Source organism: Phocoena phocoena, chromosome 2 (assembly GCF_963924675.1).
Source record: "Phocoena phocoena chromosome 2, mPhoPho1.1, whole genome shotgun sequence".
Lineage (NCBI taxonomy): Eukaryota > Metazoa > Chordata > Mammalia > Artiodactyla > Phocoenidae > Phocoena > Phocoena phocoena.
This window is the reverse complement of record NC_089220.1, coordinates 25,564,709-25,586,181: the sequence shown is the minus strand read 5'-3', so window position 1 is coordinate 25,586,181 and position 21,473 is coordinate 25,564,709. Positions and strand designations below refer to the sequence as shown.

The 21,473-nt window shown below is 53.7% G+C and overlaps 1 protein-coding gene across 1 annotated transcript in view; it reads left to right on the top strand.

Moving 5' to 3' along the window:
* The window catches only part of LRRC74A (leucine rich repeat containing 74A), a 77,953-nt gene extending 62,582 nt beyond the window's left edge, over nucleotides 1-15,371 (top strand). Inside the window, exon 14 of the mRNA XM_065871647.1 lies at nucleotides 15,260-15,371. Coding sequence (XP_065727719.1) covers nucleotides 15,260-15,371 — 112 coding nt within the window. The remainder of the gene's footprint in view (nucleotides 1-15,259) is intronic.
* Nucleotides 15,372-21,473: the final 6,102 nt, after the last annotated feature.

The following is a 21,473-nucleotide window of genomic DNA, read 5'->3' as shown; positions in this document are numbered from 1 at the left end:
CAAAAGGTTCGTCCAGTTTTTGTTTTTGTTTTTGTTTTTTTTAGGTTTTATTTTTTGTTTGTTTTTTTTGCCGTACGCGGGCCTCTCACCGCTGCGGCCTCTCCCGTTGTGGAGCACAGGCTCCGGACGTGCAGGCTCAGTGTCCATGGCTCACGGGCCCAGCCGCTCCGCGGCATGTGGGATCTTCCCGGACCGGGGCACGAACCCGCGCCCCCTGAATCGGCAGGCGGGCTCCCAACCACCGCGCCACCAGGGAAGCCCGGTTCGTCCAGTTTTTTCGGTAAGATGACTCTAGTGGCACTTAGTTGTCTTTAACTTCATTCAAAACAGTTTCGTTAGTTTGTATGTGAGAGCTGTCATATCAGTCTGCATTTAAAAAAAGACTCATCAAAATTGGTGAATTTTTGTGTAGCCATTTTAATATGGAAGTAAAAAAAGCAACATTTTCGGCATATTATGCTTTATTGTTTCAAGAAAGGTAAAAACACAACCAAAATGCCAAAAAAGATTTGTGCAGTGTATGGAGAGGTGCTGTGACTAATCGAACGTGTCAAAAGGGGTTTGAGAAGTTTCGTGCTGGACATTTCTCACTGGACGATGCTCCACAGTCGGGCAGACCAGTTGAAGTTGATAGCGATCAAATCGAGACATTAATTGAGAACAATCAACGTTATACCACGTGGGAGATAGCCAACATATCCAAATCAAGCATTGAAAATCATTTGCACCAGCTTGGATACGTCAATCGCTTTGATGTTTGGGTTCCACATAAGCGAAAAAAGCCTTCTTGACCGTGTTTCCGCATGCAATTCTCTAATTAAACATAATGAAAACGTTCCATTTTTAAAACAAATTGTTACGAGAGATGAAAAATGGACACTGTACAATAATATGGAATGGAAGAGATGGTGGGGCAGGCGAAAGGAACAACCACCAACCACACCAAAGGCCGGTCTTCATCCAAAGAAGGTGATACTGTGTATATGGTGGGATTGGAAGGGAGTCCTCCATTATGAACTCCTTCCGGAAAACCAAACGATTAATTCCAACAAGTACTGCTCCCAGTTAGACCAACTGAAAGCAGCACTCGACGAAAATCGTCCAGAATTAACAGAAAACGCATAATCTTCCATCAGGATACTGCAAGACCGCAAGCTTCTTTGATGACCAGCAAAAGCTGTTACAGCTTGGCTGGGAAGTTTTGATTCATCCGCTGTATTCACCATTCAGATTTCCATTTATTTCGGTTTTTACAAAATTCTCTTAATGGAAAAAATTTCAATTCCCTGGAAGACTGTAAAAGGCACCTGGAACAGCTCTTTGCTCAAAAAGATAAGTTTTGGGAAGATGGAATCATGAAGTTGCCTGAAAAATGGCAGAAGGTAGTGGAACAAAAGGCTGAATACGTTGTTCGATAAAGTTCTTGGTGAAAATGAAAAATGTGTCTTTTATTTTTACTTAAAAATCGAAGGTACTTTTTAGCCAACCCAATACCTCAGCTAGAGGCCTCTTTCATCCCAGCGGCGTGGGCCTGGGCATTTCCTTTTGCACTAGAAACAGGTGCTGCCATTAGTCATGCCAGTGGCTGGACAGTGGGGAGGCCGGGCTGGAGAGCCAAGGCTCCCTCCAAGCTGGGACAGGGCCACACGGTCAGACTTTCGTCAGGGACAGTCCAGGAAAGAATGGCCCATGGCAGGCATACAAGGCTCCTGGACCATAGCCACTGGACAGGAGGGTCACATTGCTGGACGTCAAGGTTGACGCACACAGCCTGGCATGGGCCCCAGGACCTGAGTAGACCTTTACAGTCACCTTGGAAGAGGTCGAGGGGCAGGGAAATTTGCATCATGGGAGTTCCCAAAGGCTCTGTCCTAAGAGATCTGATCTGAAATCCAGGGCTAGCCATGGAAGAAGTTGGGCTGGTCATGAGTCCAGTCCCCACTGGGTGCTAGTTTCCAGTGCAGGGTCCATGACAAACTCTTGTTCCTGCAGCCAGGAACCAGAGACACTGAGAATGCCAGTTGCAGGAAGACCCTGGGACAATCCTTCAGGGTGGCCGAGATGAACTGGGAGTTCCAGGATAAGCGGCAGAAGGTACAGCAGAGCAAAGGATGAGGATTCACGCTGAGAACACACTTTGGGGGACGTGTCCCAGGCACCTTGCCAAGTGCTGCATCATATACCAGCTCGGGGATCTTCAAAGCAAAGCCCAAGGGCACTGGGGCACTAGACGATTCAATGGACAGATGAGCAAACCGAGGCTCAGAAAGAGGAGATGATTTTCCTGATATCACACAGCCATTAAGAGCAGAGCCAGCATTCAAGCAAGGTCAAGAATGAGGTACAGAATGTCCAGCAATCCATAGACTTGTTAAATAAATAATGGTTTATTTATGGAATACTATGCAGCCATTGACATTTCTTGGTAGAAGAATATTTAATGACCTGGAAAGATGTTCAAGATATACAGTTGAGTGGAAAAAAAGAAAAACAGGTTACAAAACAGCATGTGCGGGGCTTCCCTGGTGGCGCAGTGGTTGAGAGTCCGCCTGCCGATGCAGGGGACACGGGTTCGTGCCCCAGTCCGGGAAGATCCCACATGCCGCGGAGCGGCTGGGCCCGTGAACCATGGCCGCTGAGCCTGCGCGTCCGGAGCCTGTGCTCCGCAACGGGAGACGCCACAACAGTGAGAGGCCCGCGTAGCTTAAAAAAAAGAAGAAAAAAAAAAACAGCATGTGCAAATGGGTTGTTAAAAAATAAAATACAGAGGTGTGATTTCCAAGAAAAAAAATCAAAATATTAGCAGAGACTATCTCTGGATAACAGGAGTAGGTGTGATTTCTATTCTATGTCTTCATCCATTTTTTCTTACAAGGATCATTTTGTAACAAGGACAAACCTGACAGAAGGAGACCAGGTTGGCTTTTGCGGTTGGGGGGGGCGGGGAGGGGAAGGGAGGGGATGGATTCCAGGGCTGAATGGACCGGAGGGCGTGGTAGGAAGCAACACCCTCCTCAGAACACTTGGACTTCTTCTGGATCAAGCAGCAGGCAGAGTTGGGTGCCTGCCTCCGCTAGAGGAAGCCCGGCTGGCTCTGCGTGCACCCGTGATTGAGTTCCACCCCTTTGGGCCTGTACTCGCAGGGCAGGGGGGCGTGGGGAGAGGGCAGCGTTGGACTGGGTTTATCCTGGGTGTGCGTCGTGGGGAGAGCCAGGGAGGGTTGCTTAAATGCGTACCTTTTTGCCAAGTCTTCAGTTTAGGCGCGACAGGGGGCTCGCTCAAAAGTCACGAGTGGCCGTGTGAGCTCAGTCCTCTGGAACCGTGGCTCTCAAACTTCTGAGACCCAACAACAAGCCTGAAAACATTTACAAATATTTTATAATATTTTAATAACATGAAAGTAAATTTATTGATAATATAACCTACCTACAGGCATAATAGATATTGTCAGTCAATCTGATGCCCTAACTGTATTAGAAAGGAAAGAAATCGTTTCTAATAAAACAACAAGTATTTCAATACGTAAATGCTCAGGCAAGACTATACAGTACAAGACAGCATCCCCTCACCTCCACCACCGCCACCAAAGGCACACACAGATTTCCAAAACTCTCCTTAGGGGAGATTCAAGCCAGAGGACCACTGATTAGAGTAATCATCCCTGGTGTATAGTGAATGCTTTCTCGGAGCCAGGCTCTCTCTCTCTCTTTCTCTCTCTCTCTCTCTCTCTCTCTCTCTCTCTCTCTCTCTCTCTCTATATATATATATATATATATATATATATATATGTATATATAGTCATCTAATCTTCACAACACTATGAGGTAGATGCTCTTATAAGCCCCATTTTACAGATGAGAAACAGAGGCCCAGAGAGGTTGAGTTACTTGCCCAAGGTTGCACAGCAAGTGAGCCAGGGAGCTGGGATTTGAACCCAGGCAAACTGGCTTTCCTGGGGGAGGAGGCTCAGCCTGAGGGAACTGGGTCAAATCTGAGGAGCATGGCCCCAGGCCCTCTGAGCTGCAGTGTTTCTCAACCTCAGCACAATTCATATTATGGGCTAGACAACTCTTTGTTGCAGGGGCTGCCCTGGGCAGAGTGAGATGTTTAGCAGCATCCCTGGCTTCCACCCATCAGATGCCATTACACCCCCTGCATCGGCAACGACCAAAATGTCGCCAGACATAGTTAGAGAGCTACTGGGTTAGAGAATCAAGGCAGAATCTAGAGAAGGCACAACCTGAGCCAGGTCTGCAGATATGGGAGAATTTCCGGAACTAGAGAAAAGCGGGGCAATGCCCTAGGGGAGGGATGGGAATGACATGGGTATGGCAGGAGTGGGTGGTTGTATGGAGGACATGGGAAGGGGGGTCTGGGTGGCCACGTGCACAGAGATAAAGAGAAAAATTGAGGGGCTTCTCTGGTGGTGCAGTGGTTGGGAGTCCACCTGCCGATGCAGGGGCTGCGGGTTCATGCCCTGGTCCAGGAAGATCCCACATGCCGCGGAGCGGCTGGGCCCGTGAGCCAGGGCCGCTGAGCCTGCGTCTGGAGCCTGTGCTCCGCGGCAGGAGGGGCCACAGCGGTGAGAGGCCCGCGTACCGCAAAAAAAAAAAAAATTTTTTTTAAAAGAGAAAAATTGAGATCATGTGGCTAGGAGGAGGGGCAGCTGCCTTCCTTCCTGGTTCCTCTCCTGACCTCACATCCTGCCCTGAGAAAGGACCCCTGATGAAGACAGCACCGGCAAATGAATTTGGTTGAGAATCCCACATTGATCAGAATTTACTTGGCTTTTCCAAGCCCACTGCACCCCCCTCTAAAGGTTTGCATGACTTTCCGACCCTCAGATGAATCACTCCCACACGTGGAGATCCATCTCCCTGTTTTGTAACCTCCCCTCATTCTTAGCCAGTATCCCAGCCACACCTTCTTGGGCCCTGAGAGCCCTTTGCAGTCTCCTTGGCAGGCAGGCGGAGAAGGGGTGGGGGACCCCTGGCCTGTAACCCTGAGAAGGGCGAGGAGCAGGGGAGACAAATGCCCTGGGCTGATCAGTGCGGAGCCCCCTGCAAAACCTCCTTCACCTCTTGGCTCTCAGCTGAGTCCCTCTGCGGGGTGAAGCGATTCTCAGACAACCCTTTGGCCACTACACTTGGCTCTGGACTGGAATAATTAGATCTGGAGCCAGGAATGATGTCATGCCTCTGCGGGAGACTAGAGGATGACTTTGAGTAAGGCACTTACTGTGGCCTCAGCTCTCTTCTTTGTCTAGTGAACCAGGGTGGACTTGGTAATTTTTAACACTCTTGCACTGACATTCTGATTTGAAGATGAAAGCCTAGGCAAGTCCCCCTTGGAAGGGTGTGGCAGCCATGGCTTTGCATACCCAACTCACTTCCCCTCCTTCTTCCTCTAGTCTCCCTGAGAGCCTTTCTCCTTCCCCAGGTGGTACTGATGCGGCTGTCAATATGATGCCCTGCCTTATTCCAAGAGTGTAAGGGTGGGCGAGTGTCCCAGGCAGAGGACACTCCCTATGTTGATTGGTTCATTAATGGACACGCTCCTGTGTGAGCCAGTTAAGACTCTTCCCTGCGATATGGAAGACAGAAATGACGTTTAAAGGGACTTATCAGGCTAGAAAGGTGTGAGTCTAAGGCTACCAGCTGTCATCTTTCTGACACAAGAAGAAAGCCGATCTATAGAATGAAGCCAGGATACAGAGCACAACAAAGCTGAGAGCCCAAGAGACAGATAAAGCCTTGATGATATTGTTTGAATCCCTGGATCAAACTGTGTCTGACAGTGATGCCCAGTTGTGAGTTAATTCTCTTTTTGCTTAAGCTGGTTTAATGTGGGTTTCTGTAACTTACAACTGAACCAGTCCTAACTAATACAGCCCTTCAGCAGGAGGGCTATGCGAGGGGGTATTGAGTATATGGAGGGGTAGAATCTACCAGCTTATACCTCCAGCCCAAGGCAACAAACCTCAGAACCGCCCCACATATCTCTCCTGCCATGTGCTTTGACAGTCCCTTAGCCTCAGCCTGACGGAGGGGCACTCTTCTAACCTAACTTATGACCCAGTGCCATCGTGCATGTTTTTCAAGCCCAAAGCTTGGTAGCAGCTTTGAAAAAGGATGTCCTTGCCCCAAGTCACATAGCACCCAGGAAGACAGGCAAGTGGGATCTGTAATGTACAGCTTTGCTATGGACTGAACTGTTTCCTCTCAAAAATTCGTATGCTGAAGCCTTAACCCCCAATGTGACTATATTTGGAGACAAGGCTTTTAGGAAGCAATTAAGATTAAATGAGATGATACGGGTGGGGTTCTGACCAATAGACTTGGTGTCCTTTTAAGAAGAGGAAAAAATAAATCTCTCTGCAAGCACGGGCTCCAAGGAAAGGCCACGTGAGCACAAAGCTAGCAGGCAGCCGTCTGCTCACAAGGAAGAGGGCCCTCACCAGAACCTGACCATGCTGGAGCCCTAATCTCAGACTTGCAGCCTCCAGAACAGTGAGAAAATAAATGTCTGCTGTTTAAGCCACTCAGTCTACGGTATTTTGTTATGACAGCCAGAGCTGACTGAGGCACACTCCTCTCCGCCCCCACCAGAAGGCCCCATGTGGTGGTGAAGACGTAATTCTTAGCCAAGGGTCCTCAGCAGTTACCACATGCCAGGCTGTTCTAAGCGCTTTCCATACTTTAACTCACTGAGTCCTCATAACAGTACTGTGAAATAGGGAACATTACAGGTTTCCCCTGATATCTGAAAGCAGAGAGATCCTATGAAAGCTTTTGTAAGCTGAAATGGCATAAGCAAAGGATCTACCTTCGGAGATGAAGCACGGATGCTCAGACACAGTTCAAAGCTATGGTAACTTGATGCTGAGATGCTGACTGTAGTTCCTGGGAAGGAGCTTGGTGCGCCACCCTCACTGCTTGGGGTGCACGCTGCCTCTATAATGCTTGCTGCAAAACTAACGCTGAACTCTATCTTCACTGTACGCCTTTTTTTCATAAAAGCAAAAATCCTCTTTGGATTTCAGTTAGCAAAAACAGGTACTAACGTAGGTCTTTTGTAAAAGCGAAGTGGCATAGAGCAAACTTTCAAAAAGTGGGAGATACCTGTATAACCATTATACAGATGAGGCAACTGAGGTACAGAGAGGTTTGGGAAACAAGGTCACACGGTAATACTGTAAAACTGGATTCTAACCCGGCAATCTAAATCCAGCACTCCTCAACCCTGAGAAACTAAGGAAGGAGAGAAAGGCAAGACTGCCCACGACCACCTGAGAGAATCAGCAGAAATGGAAGGCCCTGCATTCAGACACCGGACAGTGCTGTGTGGGAGAACAAACTTGGTTCCCAGCTCGGCACAGTCCACAGGACGTGACCTGCCGCCGCGTGCCCTCCAGGGAGGTGCCATAAGGGCCATTCTCCATTCAGTAGCCCTGTGACCTAGCCTCGATCATGTGAAAAACAGGAGGTAGACAACAGGATGCTCAAAGCCCTTCCCATTCATTCTGTGGTTCTAAAAGTACACAGGCGCAGCCCCTCTGCATGGGGGTTGCTGCCAGAGAAACTGTATGGAATCAGATCACCCAGCATGTCCCCACTGGGGTCTGTTAATTCTGGCTCAGGGCCTGGCACGGATTCCAACTCACCCCTGAGGGTAGCAGAATCTGTTTTGCCGCCAAACATCCCCAAGCACTAGAGCTGAGGGCTTACCCCAGGCCCACTCCCTCTGAGACCTTTCTGGAAGCCTCATCCAACCCTAGTGGACAAGTGCCACGACATAACGACCTGGCCAGGCCCCCAAAAATCCTTGTGTGATGGGGCATTGAATACTTCCAAGAGTCGTCTCCTTGTCGCCAGTGGTCCCCAGTGCCGGGACCCTGGACTGTTGTAAAATGGTGGGTTGCAACCCCTTGTAGGAATGGACTCAGACCCCACCCCCGTGTTCAGATGCCCTGTGGGATGCTGGAACCAGGGCCCATAAAGGGCCTCTGGGGTCTTCTTGTAATGGCGCCCAAGACCCACCAGGTGTCACTGTGTAGCCGGCGCGATGAAGGGTGATGGCGGGAGGATTTTCTCCACCACCGACCCTAGGGATTGGGGAAGCAAAGGCAGGAGGCCCGGGTGGAGCAGAGTGGTGGCCCTGTCCTCCGGCCTGCAGGCCCGCGGAAGCACCCCCTTCGAAGACACATGTCGTGATCCGTGAGCCTGGGGACAGCAGACGTCTCCGTCCAGGGCCTGAAATGAGATAAGGCGGAGGTGGGAGAGCAATTTCCGATCTGTCTTCCAGGCCACGTTTCCCCATCCCAGCAAGCCCGCCCTGGGACTGGAGGTGCCCTCCCACCCGCTCCAGGGGCTCCCCTCAGCTTCCTGGGGCCCTGCCTGGGGCTACTTCAGCCCCCACCCACAGGGGCCAGTGAGCCATGTAGACTGCGTGCATCTCTTCAGGGCCGGAGAGCAGAGCCCCTGATCTCACCCCCAAGCAAAGCTGGTTCAAAGTCAGGCAGGGCTGGGGAGACTCAGACTGGTCACTTCCAGCCTAACCAGAGCCCCAAAGGCTTGTCACCCAGAAGCCAGCAGGCCCCGACACTGGCTTCAGTCCCATCCTCCTCCGGCCACGGAGGGAGGCGGGGGGAAATATGTTTTTTTGTCCTCACCTATTCCAGCCTCTAGATCCTGAGGCTCCACGCACTGGAGGCCCTGGGTATTGCAGTGGAAGGACTTGGAGCATTTTCATTTCCTCAGGCTCCACCCACCTGAGGACAGCTGTGGGCTCACTCTGCGGCTCCCAGAGGTCGAGTTACACTTCCGGCACTTCTGGTTCTCCAGAGGTGGGCCTCAAGGGAGGGAATGTCAAAATGAAGAGGGGTGGGTGTCCCCCACAGGCCTGGGGCTCAGCCCCTCCAGCTCCAAGCCCTTCTGTCTCTGACAGCCACACAGAGGCCACCACCTAGCTCTTCCCTGGAAAGGAAAATCAAAGCGGTTGAGGAGGGGGCAAGAAAGCAGTAGCTCTGTGAGTGACTCAAAGCCCCATGGGTGAGATGGAAAAGGAAGGCAGGGGATGGGAAGAGGCCCAAGAAAAGCAGGGGATGCAGACTGCACCCTCTGCAGGTGTTGGGAGGCAGGGGTGGAAGTGAGGAGCCGGCTGAGATAGGGGGTTGAGGGGTTTGGTCTGGGTAATGGCTACTGAAGGTATCACAGGTGTGGTGGGTGCATCGAACTAAAAAGTTCTGTTAGCATAAGTCACCCACTGTCCTTCCTTTATGCATCAAAGCACAGATACAAACTGATCACCCACTGGAGGCTGCACTGTGCCAGGCAATATAAGGGAGACACCAGAAGCATCCTGCTCCCAACAGCATTGCGGTCTAGGTCTAGGCAGGAAGACAAGACTTAAGAACGAGAACACTTGTGTGTGTGCGCATAGCATGCGACGTTGGCTGAGCGAGCTTGTGATAACTGTACAGGTGTGTGAGACCCCAGCTATTAAATACTTGCTCACGGCTGCTCCCTGATCATTCCTAGCATAAAAAATACAACAAACATACAAGACTCCCAGAAGCCCTACCTTATTTCCAGTGTCTGCTCAAGATTTTGCACCTATATGTGTCTGTGCATGTGTGTGTATGTATGTGTGTTTGCGTGTGTGAGACCAGGCATATCAGTAGCGTCTGTAGCTTTGTGCTTGGGAGTCCTAGATGAAGGAGTTTCTAAGAATTATTGCATGTCAGAGCAGCAAAGGAACGCAGGGGTCCCATAGGCCTCTCACTATACAGAAGGGGAGGAGAAAAGTCCAAGGGGCTAAATCATATGCCTCGGGTCACTCAGCAGTGAACAAGGTAATAAAATCGGCCATGAAGCTTATCTCATGTAAGGCTGACACGTGGGCTCACTGGAGGGCAGAGGTGGAAGCGGTGTTGGAAGTGGACTACGGGAACACTTGTTTCCTCCACGGCCTATGACAACAGAGGGGAAGGTGGGGACACGTGGTGTCGCTGTGCCAACCTGGGACATGACAGTCACGGGGAGACAACGAAGGAAAGCGGTTAAGGGCCGGGCTCTGGAGACAAACTTCTGTGGCTGGAATCCTGGCCCTATTACTTACTAGCTGCTTCTTAACATCTCTGCACCTCCATTTCCTTATCTGGAAAATAGCCCGCCCAGGCCCCCCGACTCCAGCCGTGGGACAAAGCCAGCACCCCTCAACCTGCCTGCTTTCAACCTGCCTTATTTTCACCAGGAGGAGGCTAGAGCTTCTATCTGTTTTGTCAGGTTTGGGAATTACAGGGTAAATCAATGAAAAAGGAAGCTCATGAGTTGGGAAGCCCGGAGGGTAAACTCTGGGTGCCAGCAGCGGTCTCCGGCCGAGGTGGGCTTGCTGGAATCCCGCTGGCCAGGAGCATTAGGCAACAGACTGATGCAGGTCCTTTTAACTTTTATCATTTGCTTTACTCTCTTCATTTCCACCCCTGCCCTGCATCATCATATGTCAAAATCAGCAGGAACCATGGAGCCGGCCTTGTCTTCATTTTAGGACAGAGGACCCCGAGCTCAGACGAGAATATTTTTCCTGTGGCTGGTGGGAGCCTCGCCAAGCCTGCTGAGTCCAGGCTGGCCGCAGCTCAACCCTCTAGGCCGGGTACCAGGCCTTCCTTAGCAACCGCCTCTGAATCACGGCAGACAGCACTCGCTCGTGGGATCTGGCCCCCAGGGTGGGTCCCTGTAAAGAAGCCACACTTGAGCCTGAGCCGGGCAGAGCTGGCGAGAGGAAGCGCGTGGGCTCCGCGCTGGCACAGGGCCGCCTGCCCCTCCACCCCTGCGAGAACCCGTGACAAACAACCTTGCCTGGTGCCCGAGCGCCTGCCAAGCCCTGTCGCAGTAAAACCCTGGCAGACTCCGCAAGGAGTCCAATTTCAGCCCGGCGGGTGGGGGGAACCAAGGCAGCGAGAGCCCGGTGTGACGAAGCTCACACACAGTGCTGGCAACCAGAGGCGGGGCATCCAGGGCTTCAGGCTGACCCCCGAGCCATCGGGCCGCTCCAGGCAAGGCTCTGGGCCTAGCACAGAGCAGGAAAGAACATCGCCTGGATTCCTGTCGGCAGCAGAGCCCAGAGAAAGACCCAGCGCGTTCCACCCAGGGGTCCTCACTGCGGTCCCCTCTCTCCTGGGGTAAAAGAGCCACTGGGGACCCCCAGGAGCTCCCTGGGGCATCAGGTCCAGGCCAGGAATCCAGCTCTAGAGCATTCCAGCTCCCAGCTGAGTGCCTGGAACAGCAGACATCAAAACCCTGGCAGGCAGAGGGAGAAGGGAAGATTAGATCATTACAGCAGAATGAAGGCAACCAAGAAACCCAGGGAGGGGAGGAGGGACAGGGGCCAAGAATGTGTTCAGGGCAACCTGAAAACTCCTTCAGATTAAAGCTGGCCCAGACACTGGCGGCTTCCCCACTGGCCGAGGAAGACCTGCTTCGTCTCCGCCCTTCTGGGGGCCCAGAGCTGGTCCACACACGTATGTGGCATCGGCACCTAAGTGTCACAAGGGCACTGGGAACAGTAAGCAAGTTCGGTGCTCTGTGTGCAGACGCGCATTTGGGCATAAAACACACATGTGCAGGTATACACAGTAGTGGGTGCGTGTGTTTGCATGCAGTCTACAAACATGTTTTCACCAAGCTCAACGAGAAGCAATCAGTCATCTTCGTGGAATCTTAGCAACCGCCGTCCCCAGAAAAGGCTCCTGCCAGCTGGAGCTGAGATGAGTCAGCAGGGGCGGCTGGGGTGGGGGAAAGAGGCGAGCTCTCACCCTGGAGCCGGCCTCTCCCTTCTCCCGGCCTGGCTGCCTCGCCTGGGTCACTGCTTTGGCACCGACGTCCGAGAACACATTCCTGGAACTGGCCAGCACAGGCCGCTCAAGGGTTTTTCCCTCCTCCTCCCTTTCCTCTCTCCTCCCCACACCCGCCCTTCAATTTTTCCTTCTTGCTGCGAAACCAAAACACTGCACTCACGAGTTCGGGAGCTGGGGCCAAATGGCAGGAGCCCGCGGTGGAGGGGTTGGGACATAGGAGCTGCCCAGGCCCAAGGAGGCCAGGGGCTGAGGACACCTCCCCAGGGCCCTGCTGGGGACTGCTGAATTCGGCTTAAGTCCTACTGGTGCTAAAGTGTCATTGCCTGGGGCTCCAGGGAACAGGATTTCAAGGTGGCTCCCAGGGAAACGGACTGTGTCTGCCTCTGCCCCATAGCAGAGCCTGAGGTTGTTACCACAGATGACAGGCGGGAGGCTGAGCAGAGGAAGAGAAAGGCACCATGATTAATCAGGGCTCTGTTGCCTGAGCGCATGTTTATTTTATCTTCACGGCAACCCTGGGGGTGGTAGAATTATCTCCTTTTACAGGCGGGGAGATGGAGGTGTAGACAGATAAAGGGATTTGGCCCAAGGTCACGCGGCTATTAGCAATGGAGCTGGACGGAATTAAACCAGGCTGGAGCCGCCTTGAGGGTCCTCACCGATGGACCACACACCCTTTCTTCCTGGGCTGTACCTACATAAAATAAATACAATAAACACCAAAATGGCTAGTGCTGTCCCTTATCCCTCTCCCCTCCCGAGAGCCAACAGATCTGGGTGAAAAGCCATCTGCAACCTCAGCCACATGGCGGCGGAGGCAGGGGCGGGAACAGCCTGGCCCAGCCTGAATCCCTGGCCTCTTTACTGGAGGCAGGAAATGAATAAAAGCTAAATGAGTCTGAAAATGCCAGGAGGCAGTGTTTATCCCCGTCTCCCTCCCCCTCCCCCTGGCAAGGACCGTGTATAGTTACAGTTTAATCTTGGAAATGCCAGACAGCTGTTCCCCGTTGCTAAGAGACTGGCCCACATTATGCAGATGTCAGGGACCTCAAATGTCTGCCGGAAATTAGAGATCATGTTGGAGGAGCAGAGGGGCCTTCTCTCTGCTGGGGAAGCGCAGCAGGAGACACCCACGCCCCCAGGTTGTGGGTGGTTTGTAGACTGCAGAAATAAGGGGCCCACCCTTTCCCGGGTCTTCCCCTCTGAGGATCTGGATCCTTCGCTGTGCCCACTCTGCCGCCCTGGCTCCCTCCTTCCTGCATATCCCACTCCACATCCATCCAGCCCTTCCACCTTGGACGACTGTACAGATGCCCATCTCTACCCTTCCCCTCCAGCTTTCCTCCTGGAGCATCCTTCTTCCCTCCAGTGTCCTCTGTCTGTTGTGCAATCTTCCCTGCCACCGGGATGCAGCTGAGCTGGCTGGGACTGAGCTGGGAGGAGAGACGGGCCCCACTCAAGGAGGAGGGGATCCCAATCCCTGAGCCCCCCTCACCTGGAGCTGAAAATGGATGCACATGCGCGCGCGCACGCAGCCTCCATGACATCCTCCCTCACCGCCCCCACGGAAACCTAAGGGAAGGCCATTGCCATGGTAACCACAGGCTACAAGAGCTGCTGCATCCCTGGTCCCTGGGGAAGGGGAGCTGCCATCTGGGCAGAGGGCGGGGGAGGAGGAGGGGAAGCCCTTTTCCAAACCCGCACTGTAACGTGGACCCTGACTGAAAGTGACAGGGGAATCTATCAGGGCCCTGGAGTGGGAGGAGGCAGGCACAGATCCTCACTCAGGTTGGAGAGGGGCTCAGAGAGGCTGCTGGGTGGTGCCAAGGGAGCAATGGCACCCGCAGGGTCTGAGGGATGACTGCCGGGCATTGTGGAGGTGGGAGATGGGATGGGGCCTGGGTGCAGAGTGGGCGCTGAGTGCCTGCTGTTCCCCTGAGAGTCCACTGGGTACCTTGAGGGCAGAAACTTTATCGCACTGCCCTTGCATCCAGGCGGTATCTGCTCTCCCTGCTGCCAGTTGAGTGACCTTGGCTTCCTCCAGTCTCATAAAATAAAGCCAGGCATACTTTATGTGTCATGGAAGGTGGCTGTGAAGATAAGAATGGCACGTGCATGCGCGCGCATGTGTGTGTGTGTGTGTGTGTGTGTGTGTGCCCATAGATCAAAGTGCTTTAGAGAAAGGTTCCTAGAAGCCCCATGAAAGCAGGGCCATATTACCACCCAACCAGCCTTCCCTGGAGATGCTGGTGACGCTGGTGGGAAGGCGATGCTATTTACACAGCTTTCCTTCCACATGGCCAGATCTTCCTCCCTGCAAGTGGACACTACCCTCAAAGAGTGCCTCACTGACTTTGTGCCCTGGCTCCTCTAGCCAGCTCCTCCCCTTGCATGTTCCTACAGCAATGGTGATGTGAGATGGGGAAACTGAGGAACAGAGACTTCCAAGACCTGCCCGAACCATCACAGACCATTAGCTCCTCCATGGCCCCTCAGAGCTGCCAACCCTGTACCCGTGTCCTCCAGCCTCAGCCCCTGCCCTGGATTTAAACCCCAGGAGGACCATGACCTCTGTCCCCACCGGTTAGATGCCCCAGGTCCCTCCCCAGCGTGAGCTGGGCAAATAACCAGACCTCCTTAGCTCTCCTTTCCCCTTCTGGAAAATATAATAGTACGGACGTCTTAGGGTTGCTGTGAGGATTGGATGAGATAAAACATGTAACCTGGGCTTCCCTGGTGGCGCAGCTGTTAAGAATCCGCCTGCCAATGCAGGGGACACAGGTTCGTACCCTCGTCCGGGAAGATCCCACATGCCACGAAGCAACTATGCCCGTGCGCCACAACTACTGAGCCTGCGCTCTAGAGCCCGTGAGCCTCAACTACTGAAGCCCGCATGTCTAGAGCACGTGCTCCACAACAAGAGAAGCCCACGCACCGCAGGGAAGAGTAGCCCCTGCTCGCCGCAACTAGAGAAGGCCCACACGCAGCAACAAAGACCCAACTCAGCCAAAGATTAATTAATTAATTTTTTTTTTAAGTATATAAAAAAACACGTAACCTGCTGAGTTCCGGCTAAGATGGCGGTACGTTTCAGTTCTTTTATTAAAGTGAAGCCAGTCGCTGGGCACTGCCTCCTAAGGTGTCAGGTTTCAGCAGTGAGAGAAGGGGGAACTCCTTGGGCTGCATGCACACCTGCTCGCCCCTCAGCACAGCAACCAGTTTCTGCCTCTTTGGAAGGTTCTAGAAGGGTTGTCCAGGACAGAGCACCTGGGAGAACTCTGAGGACAGGCACCAGCCATAGAGACCTGGGAGGTTCTTTGGGACCTCAGAGAAGATGCTGCCCCAGAAAAAGAGTGGATGGTGGAGGATGGTGTGCCGTCGCCCCACCCTCCCCCCTTTCAGGCCGTGGAAACTGCTGAAACTGCTGAGCCAGGAAGGATTTGGTGCCGAGCAGGAGCCACCGAGACCGAGCATGGCTGGCTCCCAGTTCATTCAGCCACTCGCGGCGCTCTGAGGCCTTCACTTGGCAGGAGGGAGGACGGAGCAGCTGCTCAATCTCATCTTTGTTCATCTCTCTCCCCTCGGCCTCTCCCCATCCTTTCATTTCCTTCCCCCCAGCTTTCTCTCTCCCTCATTCACTTTCTCGCCCTTTCTCTGTTCCCTCCCCCTTTCATCCTTCCCTTGAAGCTGATTTCTTGCTTTCTCATCCTTTCTTCTTCCTCTGAGCTCAGAATCACACTTGGCAGGCAGTCCTCCCTCCCACCTCCCTCCCTCCCCTGTGTCCTTCCCTCCACCCTCTCCTCCAGCAGCTTCTCTTCCCTCCCCCTCTCCATTTCCTCCCTCCTCCTCCTTCCCTCCTGTTTCTCCTTTCCCCTCTTATCGTCCACCTTCTCTTCTCTATCTCTTCTTCACTTAAAGGAGACACTCTGAGTCCCCAGACAGACAAAGCCAGGTCAAGGTCATCCATCAAGCCCTCCCCAGCCCAGATCTGGGAGATTGGGGTCCAGAGACCAAGGTCAGAGCTGAGCAGAAAATCTGAGTAGGCTGGAGAGAGTCTGTCTCGGCATCCCGACAACCCCTAGGGCACCTGGAACCCTCTCCCTACCTGGGGTTCCTATGCCAGGCCACCTGCTTCTTACAAACGCCCCACCTGGCTCCCAGCTCCCTGCTGCGTATGCTGCCAGTGGAGCAGGGAATGTCTGAATCCTGACCCTCCCTGGCTCTGCTTACCTCCTTACTCTCTGCCCTGGTGAGTACAGGTGAGAAGGCAAGAAAGAAATCAGAAGGGGTAATAACCTGCTTCGACCTGGAAGGAAACTGGGGGAGGGTTGTTCCATATATGAGGGGCACGTTGCAGTAGGAAAAGCATGAGGCTTTGAGACCAGACAGGCTGAGCTTGAACGTTGACCCTGCTTCTTAGTAGCCAATGACCTTGAGCAAGACACTCTGCGCCTCAGTGTCCACCTCTGTACAATGGGGATAGTAAAAGGGCACCTCCCTCCCAGGGCAGTGGTGAGAACCAGGGAGAGAACGCAGAGGAAGTGCTTGGCACTCGATGGCTGCTCCTACCTAAGCGCCAGTTTTCTCTCCTTAGAGAAAGAAGGCTGCGCGCAGGAGATGGGTTTGTTCTGGGTGTTGATGGATGGATAATAATAGTAATCATACTTCTATTTTTGTTGACACCAGGTGCTATGCCAAGCACTTTGAATGCATTGTCTCCTTTAAATCCCCAGCAACCTTATGAGGCAGTTCTTTTTTTTTTTAATCTCAGTGGCTGGAAGTTGAGGCTCAGCAAGGCTAGGCAATTTGCCCCAAGTCACACAGCAAGGTGGAGAAGCAAAATTCTTAACTCCTCTGCTATCACTTGGGGTGGGGGGTGTGGCATGGCAGAGTGACAGCTGGTAAGACCAAGGCAACCTGCAAACCAGGCACGAGCAGGGAACAGAGAGGGCCTGGGTGTGGCTAGGGGGAAATTCTGAGGCCACCGCAAGCCCACTGCTCCCCCTTGGGTCCGACTCCGAGCTTTCCTGGTTCCTGGGTCAGTGCTCGGCCAGCGCCAGAATTCCTGCTGTTGAACCAGGTGGGGAAGGGAGGGGTGGGTTCGGGTTCCCATCTCTGGAGCACGACGTCCCGGACACTCCCCCTCCTTCCCACGCACACCCCCTGCAATGCTGATAATCCCCGAGGTTCCGTCCAGACCCTTGTATGGCAAAAATGATCTCTCTTGTGTTTTTGCCACCCCGTGTTGTATAACGGGGATAATCGGCTCCTTCTCTGGGGAATCAGGGCAGGCCCTGTGGGGCTACTGCCTGAGATTACAAACGGGCGTAGGGAAAGAGGGCAGTGGCCGCGGGACCGCGGGCGGCAGGTGATTTACGGGAAAGAGCCGGTGGTGAAACCTTAAAACAGTTCCTGGTGATAAGAGGGGAGCCTGGAGGACATCAGCCAAACAGGTGTAGTTGCCCCACCTCGGTACCCAGCCCCCCCCCACCCTTCCCCCCCACCCCAGCTCAGATTACACCACGCCTGGCTTTCAAATAGAACTCCGCAGTTTCCATGGCAACTCACCCACGTGGTCTCCGCCTTAGAGGCTGACGGCGGGGGGGGGGGGGGGGGGGCTGTGAAGGGCAGCTGACAGGAGGCAAGAGGCTCTCCTGGAGGGTGAGGGCAGAGTCCCACCCTCCCAGGCCCTGCCGCCCCTCCGACCTTCACCCTTCGTTATGGGGCCCCCGGCCGAGGCCCCACAAAGACCCCAAGGAGAGAGGAGAGGGAGCTCCAGGACAAAGAGGCGGCAAGATCACTTCCCCCAAATGTGTCCTTGACCTGAGCCTTCCTGTGCCACTGCCGTGGGCCCTGGGACAGCATCTCATCATCGTCTGGCCTCTGTTCTCCTTAAGGAGAGGTCAGGGGAGAGCCTGAGTAGGAACGTGCCTTCTGTTGTGTCTCATCATCCCTTCCTGTGAAACGGGGTCGGCGTCCTGTTCTGGAGCTGGGGTTTGAATTCTTGCTCCGCTTCTCTGAGCTGTGTGACCTTGGGAGAGGGGCTTGACCTCTCTGAGACTGTGTCCTCTTTACAATGGGGATGGGCACATCCACTTCTCCGGGTTGTCAGAGGGGAGCACATGAGACAACATTTGGGAAAGTACTATGTGAAAAACATGTAAAAGAGCAGCAGAGAAGCTCCAGGTGAAATAGGAGGGCACTCAGAGCCCACCCTTTGCCTCTCTGTGGCCAGGGGCCCAGCTGTACTACAAAGAACCTGCAGTTCAGAAACCCTTGTATTAAAGCCCTGATTTTTTTTAAGCCCTCATCTTCCTGTACTAACTGCGTCTTGATTGATCTTCCCAGGACTTGACCCTTTACCAAGAGCATCTCCTTCTGGCCAAAAATCTAGCGTAGAACCAAGTGCCCCGTGAACGTGCCTCGCTGCCCTGCCTCCATCGTTCTGATGCACTGGGCCGGTGAGGCTTTCCCTGGAGAGGAAAGCAGCACATCCTTCTGTGGGTGTTTCCGCCCTTTCTCCCCTCCTGTCTTCAGACTTAAGGGGCTCCCTTGTGGTCTCTGGCTGGTAATTTCTCTCCATCCCTGCTTGTGGGGACTCACCGGGGGCTTGGTCCCCTGAGAGACAGCCAAAACCCTGGGAAGCCGAGCTTGGCAGGGAATGCCAAGGACAGGGAGAGGAAGAAAGAGGCCAGAACGCCTGCCACACTCCCTACCCCAGCAAAAGGGGCTTGAACTTGGCCATTTGTGTCTCTCTTCCGCCCAGTCTCCAGGCACTGGCTCAAGAAGAGCCCCACAGGCTACATGCAATCAGCCACCCGCCGGAGCCAGCATGTCCCTTCCCTTCTCCCAAGAGGCCCTGGGTTTCCCTGAGCTGCTTCCTCGTGCCCTGGGATCCTGAGTGGGCTGCCTGCCTCCCTCCCTGGGCCTCTCTCCCTCATCCATCAAGTGGGGGGTGATCTCCAAGGGCCCCCTTGGCTCTAAAACACTGACTCGGCAACTCTCTGCAGCTGGCAGAAGGGCCTGGCCTGCCGCCTCCCACCCCACAGCCCAGCCCCCTCCTTTCCTTTGTCACCTCATTCGGCAGTGCCCCCGAATCCCGGAGAGGGTGGCTTTCATTGTTTTTTCTTTATTTTTATCAAAGGGTATTTTTTGTCAAGAATTGTGTCTCCCCTGAGACAACGCAGCCTCTGAGCAGGCTCCCCTTGTTTCCATGGTGACAGCAGCTGGCTCACATGTGTGGTTGCTGTAGCAACAAGGCTGGTGGTTCTCCTCCCCTCCTCCCCTCCCATCTCACTTTCCCTGCCTTCCTCGTCACCTCCTTCTCCTTCACACCACAAATATTAGCGAGAGAAAATTGAAAACTTCACACCACCTGGGAGGCAAGAAAGAGCAATGGAAGTTCCCCACCCCTACCCGGCACCTTGGGAGCCAACTGGGTCCTGGCCGCTGGCTGGGCCATCGCCATGACTGGGCCCACGGGGCGCATCTGCAGGGGCCCTTCCTTCCCCATGCTGCGATGTAGCTGCTCTGATCCCCAGCGGCGTGGGGTACAAGCAGCCTTGAGCGCTCTAGACAAGGAGCCGGGCGAATCCTGCCTCGGACGGGGTAGGGGCCTGTGCTCTCCCCGCCCCCGACAGAACCTACCCCAGACGTGTGTCCGGCACCTCACGTTACATACAAAGCCTCTTCCTGCCACAGAGTAGATGTGTGAAAGAAAAGGAAGGCTTCTGGGGAGGAAATCAATGGCAGTAGAGATGCAGGCAGAGGGGAGAGGGAGCGTACAGGAGAGCTCTGCCTTGCTTGTCAGTAGATGTTATATAGGTTATGTGTAATTTTTCCCACTGACATGTAAGCCTTTAAAGGGTGGGAGCCCTACCTGACTTGTCACTGATGAATCCTGAGTGTCTGGGGGGAGAGAGAAAAAATAATATACACCAAAATGTTCATAGCGACTTTTCTAGGCGGTGATCTTATTAAAAGAAGCCTTTTTGCTTCTTTTCTTCAGCCACCGTGTATTAAATGTATAAAAAGAATAAACAACAGGTTTATTTGTTTGATCTTGGAGAAAAAAAGGAAGGGAGCTTGAAAGAGGCCAGAGACTGGAGCAAGTCAGAGGCTCTTCTCCCTAAAGGCTGGAGCAGGTGGTGGCAGGACTACCTGACCCGGCCTCTCGTGTCATGCGCTGGGGCCAAGAGAGGTGAGGCGATGCTCCACTGTGGCCTAAAAGAGGCGCCAGGGATCTTAAGTTAGAGCAGGAGAGAAAGGCCGTCAGCCCAGGGAAGGGCAGGCGGGGTGAGACTCTGACATCTGCGTGTATCGAGGTGACAGCAGTGGGGCTCTGAGGCCCAGGACACAGTAGCAGCCCAGGCAGGCCTCACCCCGCTGTATGTACTTCAGCCCAAGGTGGGCGCTGGCACCCCCTCCCCGTGCCCCCGTCCCGGCCCTGTCTCTCAGGCCTCAGGCGGGGAATTTGGCTCCACCGTGTTAGAGCATGTGTGAAAGCTGCCTGCGGGCTGACGGTGCCAAAGGGGCAAGGTCCAGATCTCCGTCTCCAGTCTCCTGAGAGGTAGGGCGGGGAAGGCCTTCTCAAGGTCAAAGAAAGTGTCACGCAGATCCTTGTCCTCAGCCACGGGCACCCGTCTCTGTCTCCTTCCCCCCACCTGCAGTCAACACACTGGGAGCGGAAATCCGAGCACCCTGGGGGGCGGGCGGTGGAGGGATACAGGGGCCTGAGAGATCATGCGAATGTTCTCACCGTCCCCCCATTCGATGGACAGACAGACGACAGGGGAGGCGAGGGCTGGCCTCGGCTAATCCTGCCAGGCTTAAAGGCAGAGAGGGACAGGAGGAGAACAAAGAGGAGAGGCAGAGGAGGGAGGGAAAGCAGGAGAAAGAGGACACCCGCTCTCCCTGCCACCCCGCCAGCCACCGGGGAGAGAGCCCTGCCTTGCTCCGCTGTGCTCCTCGGTGAGGCCACCAAGAACAGACTGGGAGGAGCTGAAGGTCAGGGATGGGGGGCGGGGGCACGACATGCGGGAGGGTCAGGATTTTTTGTGATGGGGGGGTTGCATTCCGTGCTTGGTAATTCAAAAAGCTGAAAATTCAGGTTTGTACTTTTCAGGTCACAAAACCTTCATAGCAAGAAAACCACCACATCACAAGGCTCTGATTTGCCTGGTACTACCCAGTCTGAGCCAAGGCTCTGAAGCAATGCTGTCTTTCTGCTGTCTCCTCACCAAAGCCAAGTAAAAGTGCCTCTAGGGTACCGTCCAGCTTCCCTTCTCTATGGTGTGGGAGGACCAAGGGTCAGAAGGCCTGGCAGTGAGTCGTGTCCACTATAAAGTCTCAGAGAAATTGCCTCTACAACACCCCGGATGAGAGCTTCCTCCACCCTCTGCTTGAATGCCTCCTGTGACGGGGATCTCATCTTCTTATAGATACGTCCTCTCCCTAATCCTGGGTTTCAGTTTTCTCTCGCTAATATTTATGCTACCCTTTTCATTTAAAAAGAAAAAACAAAATAAAAAGCTGTGCTTTCTATTCCGTTATCTTTACAGAGACGATCAATGACAAATAGCATCTGGGTCTGTCTGTCATCCATGAAGGCTAAACT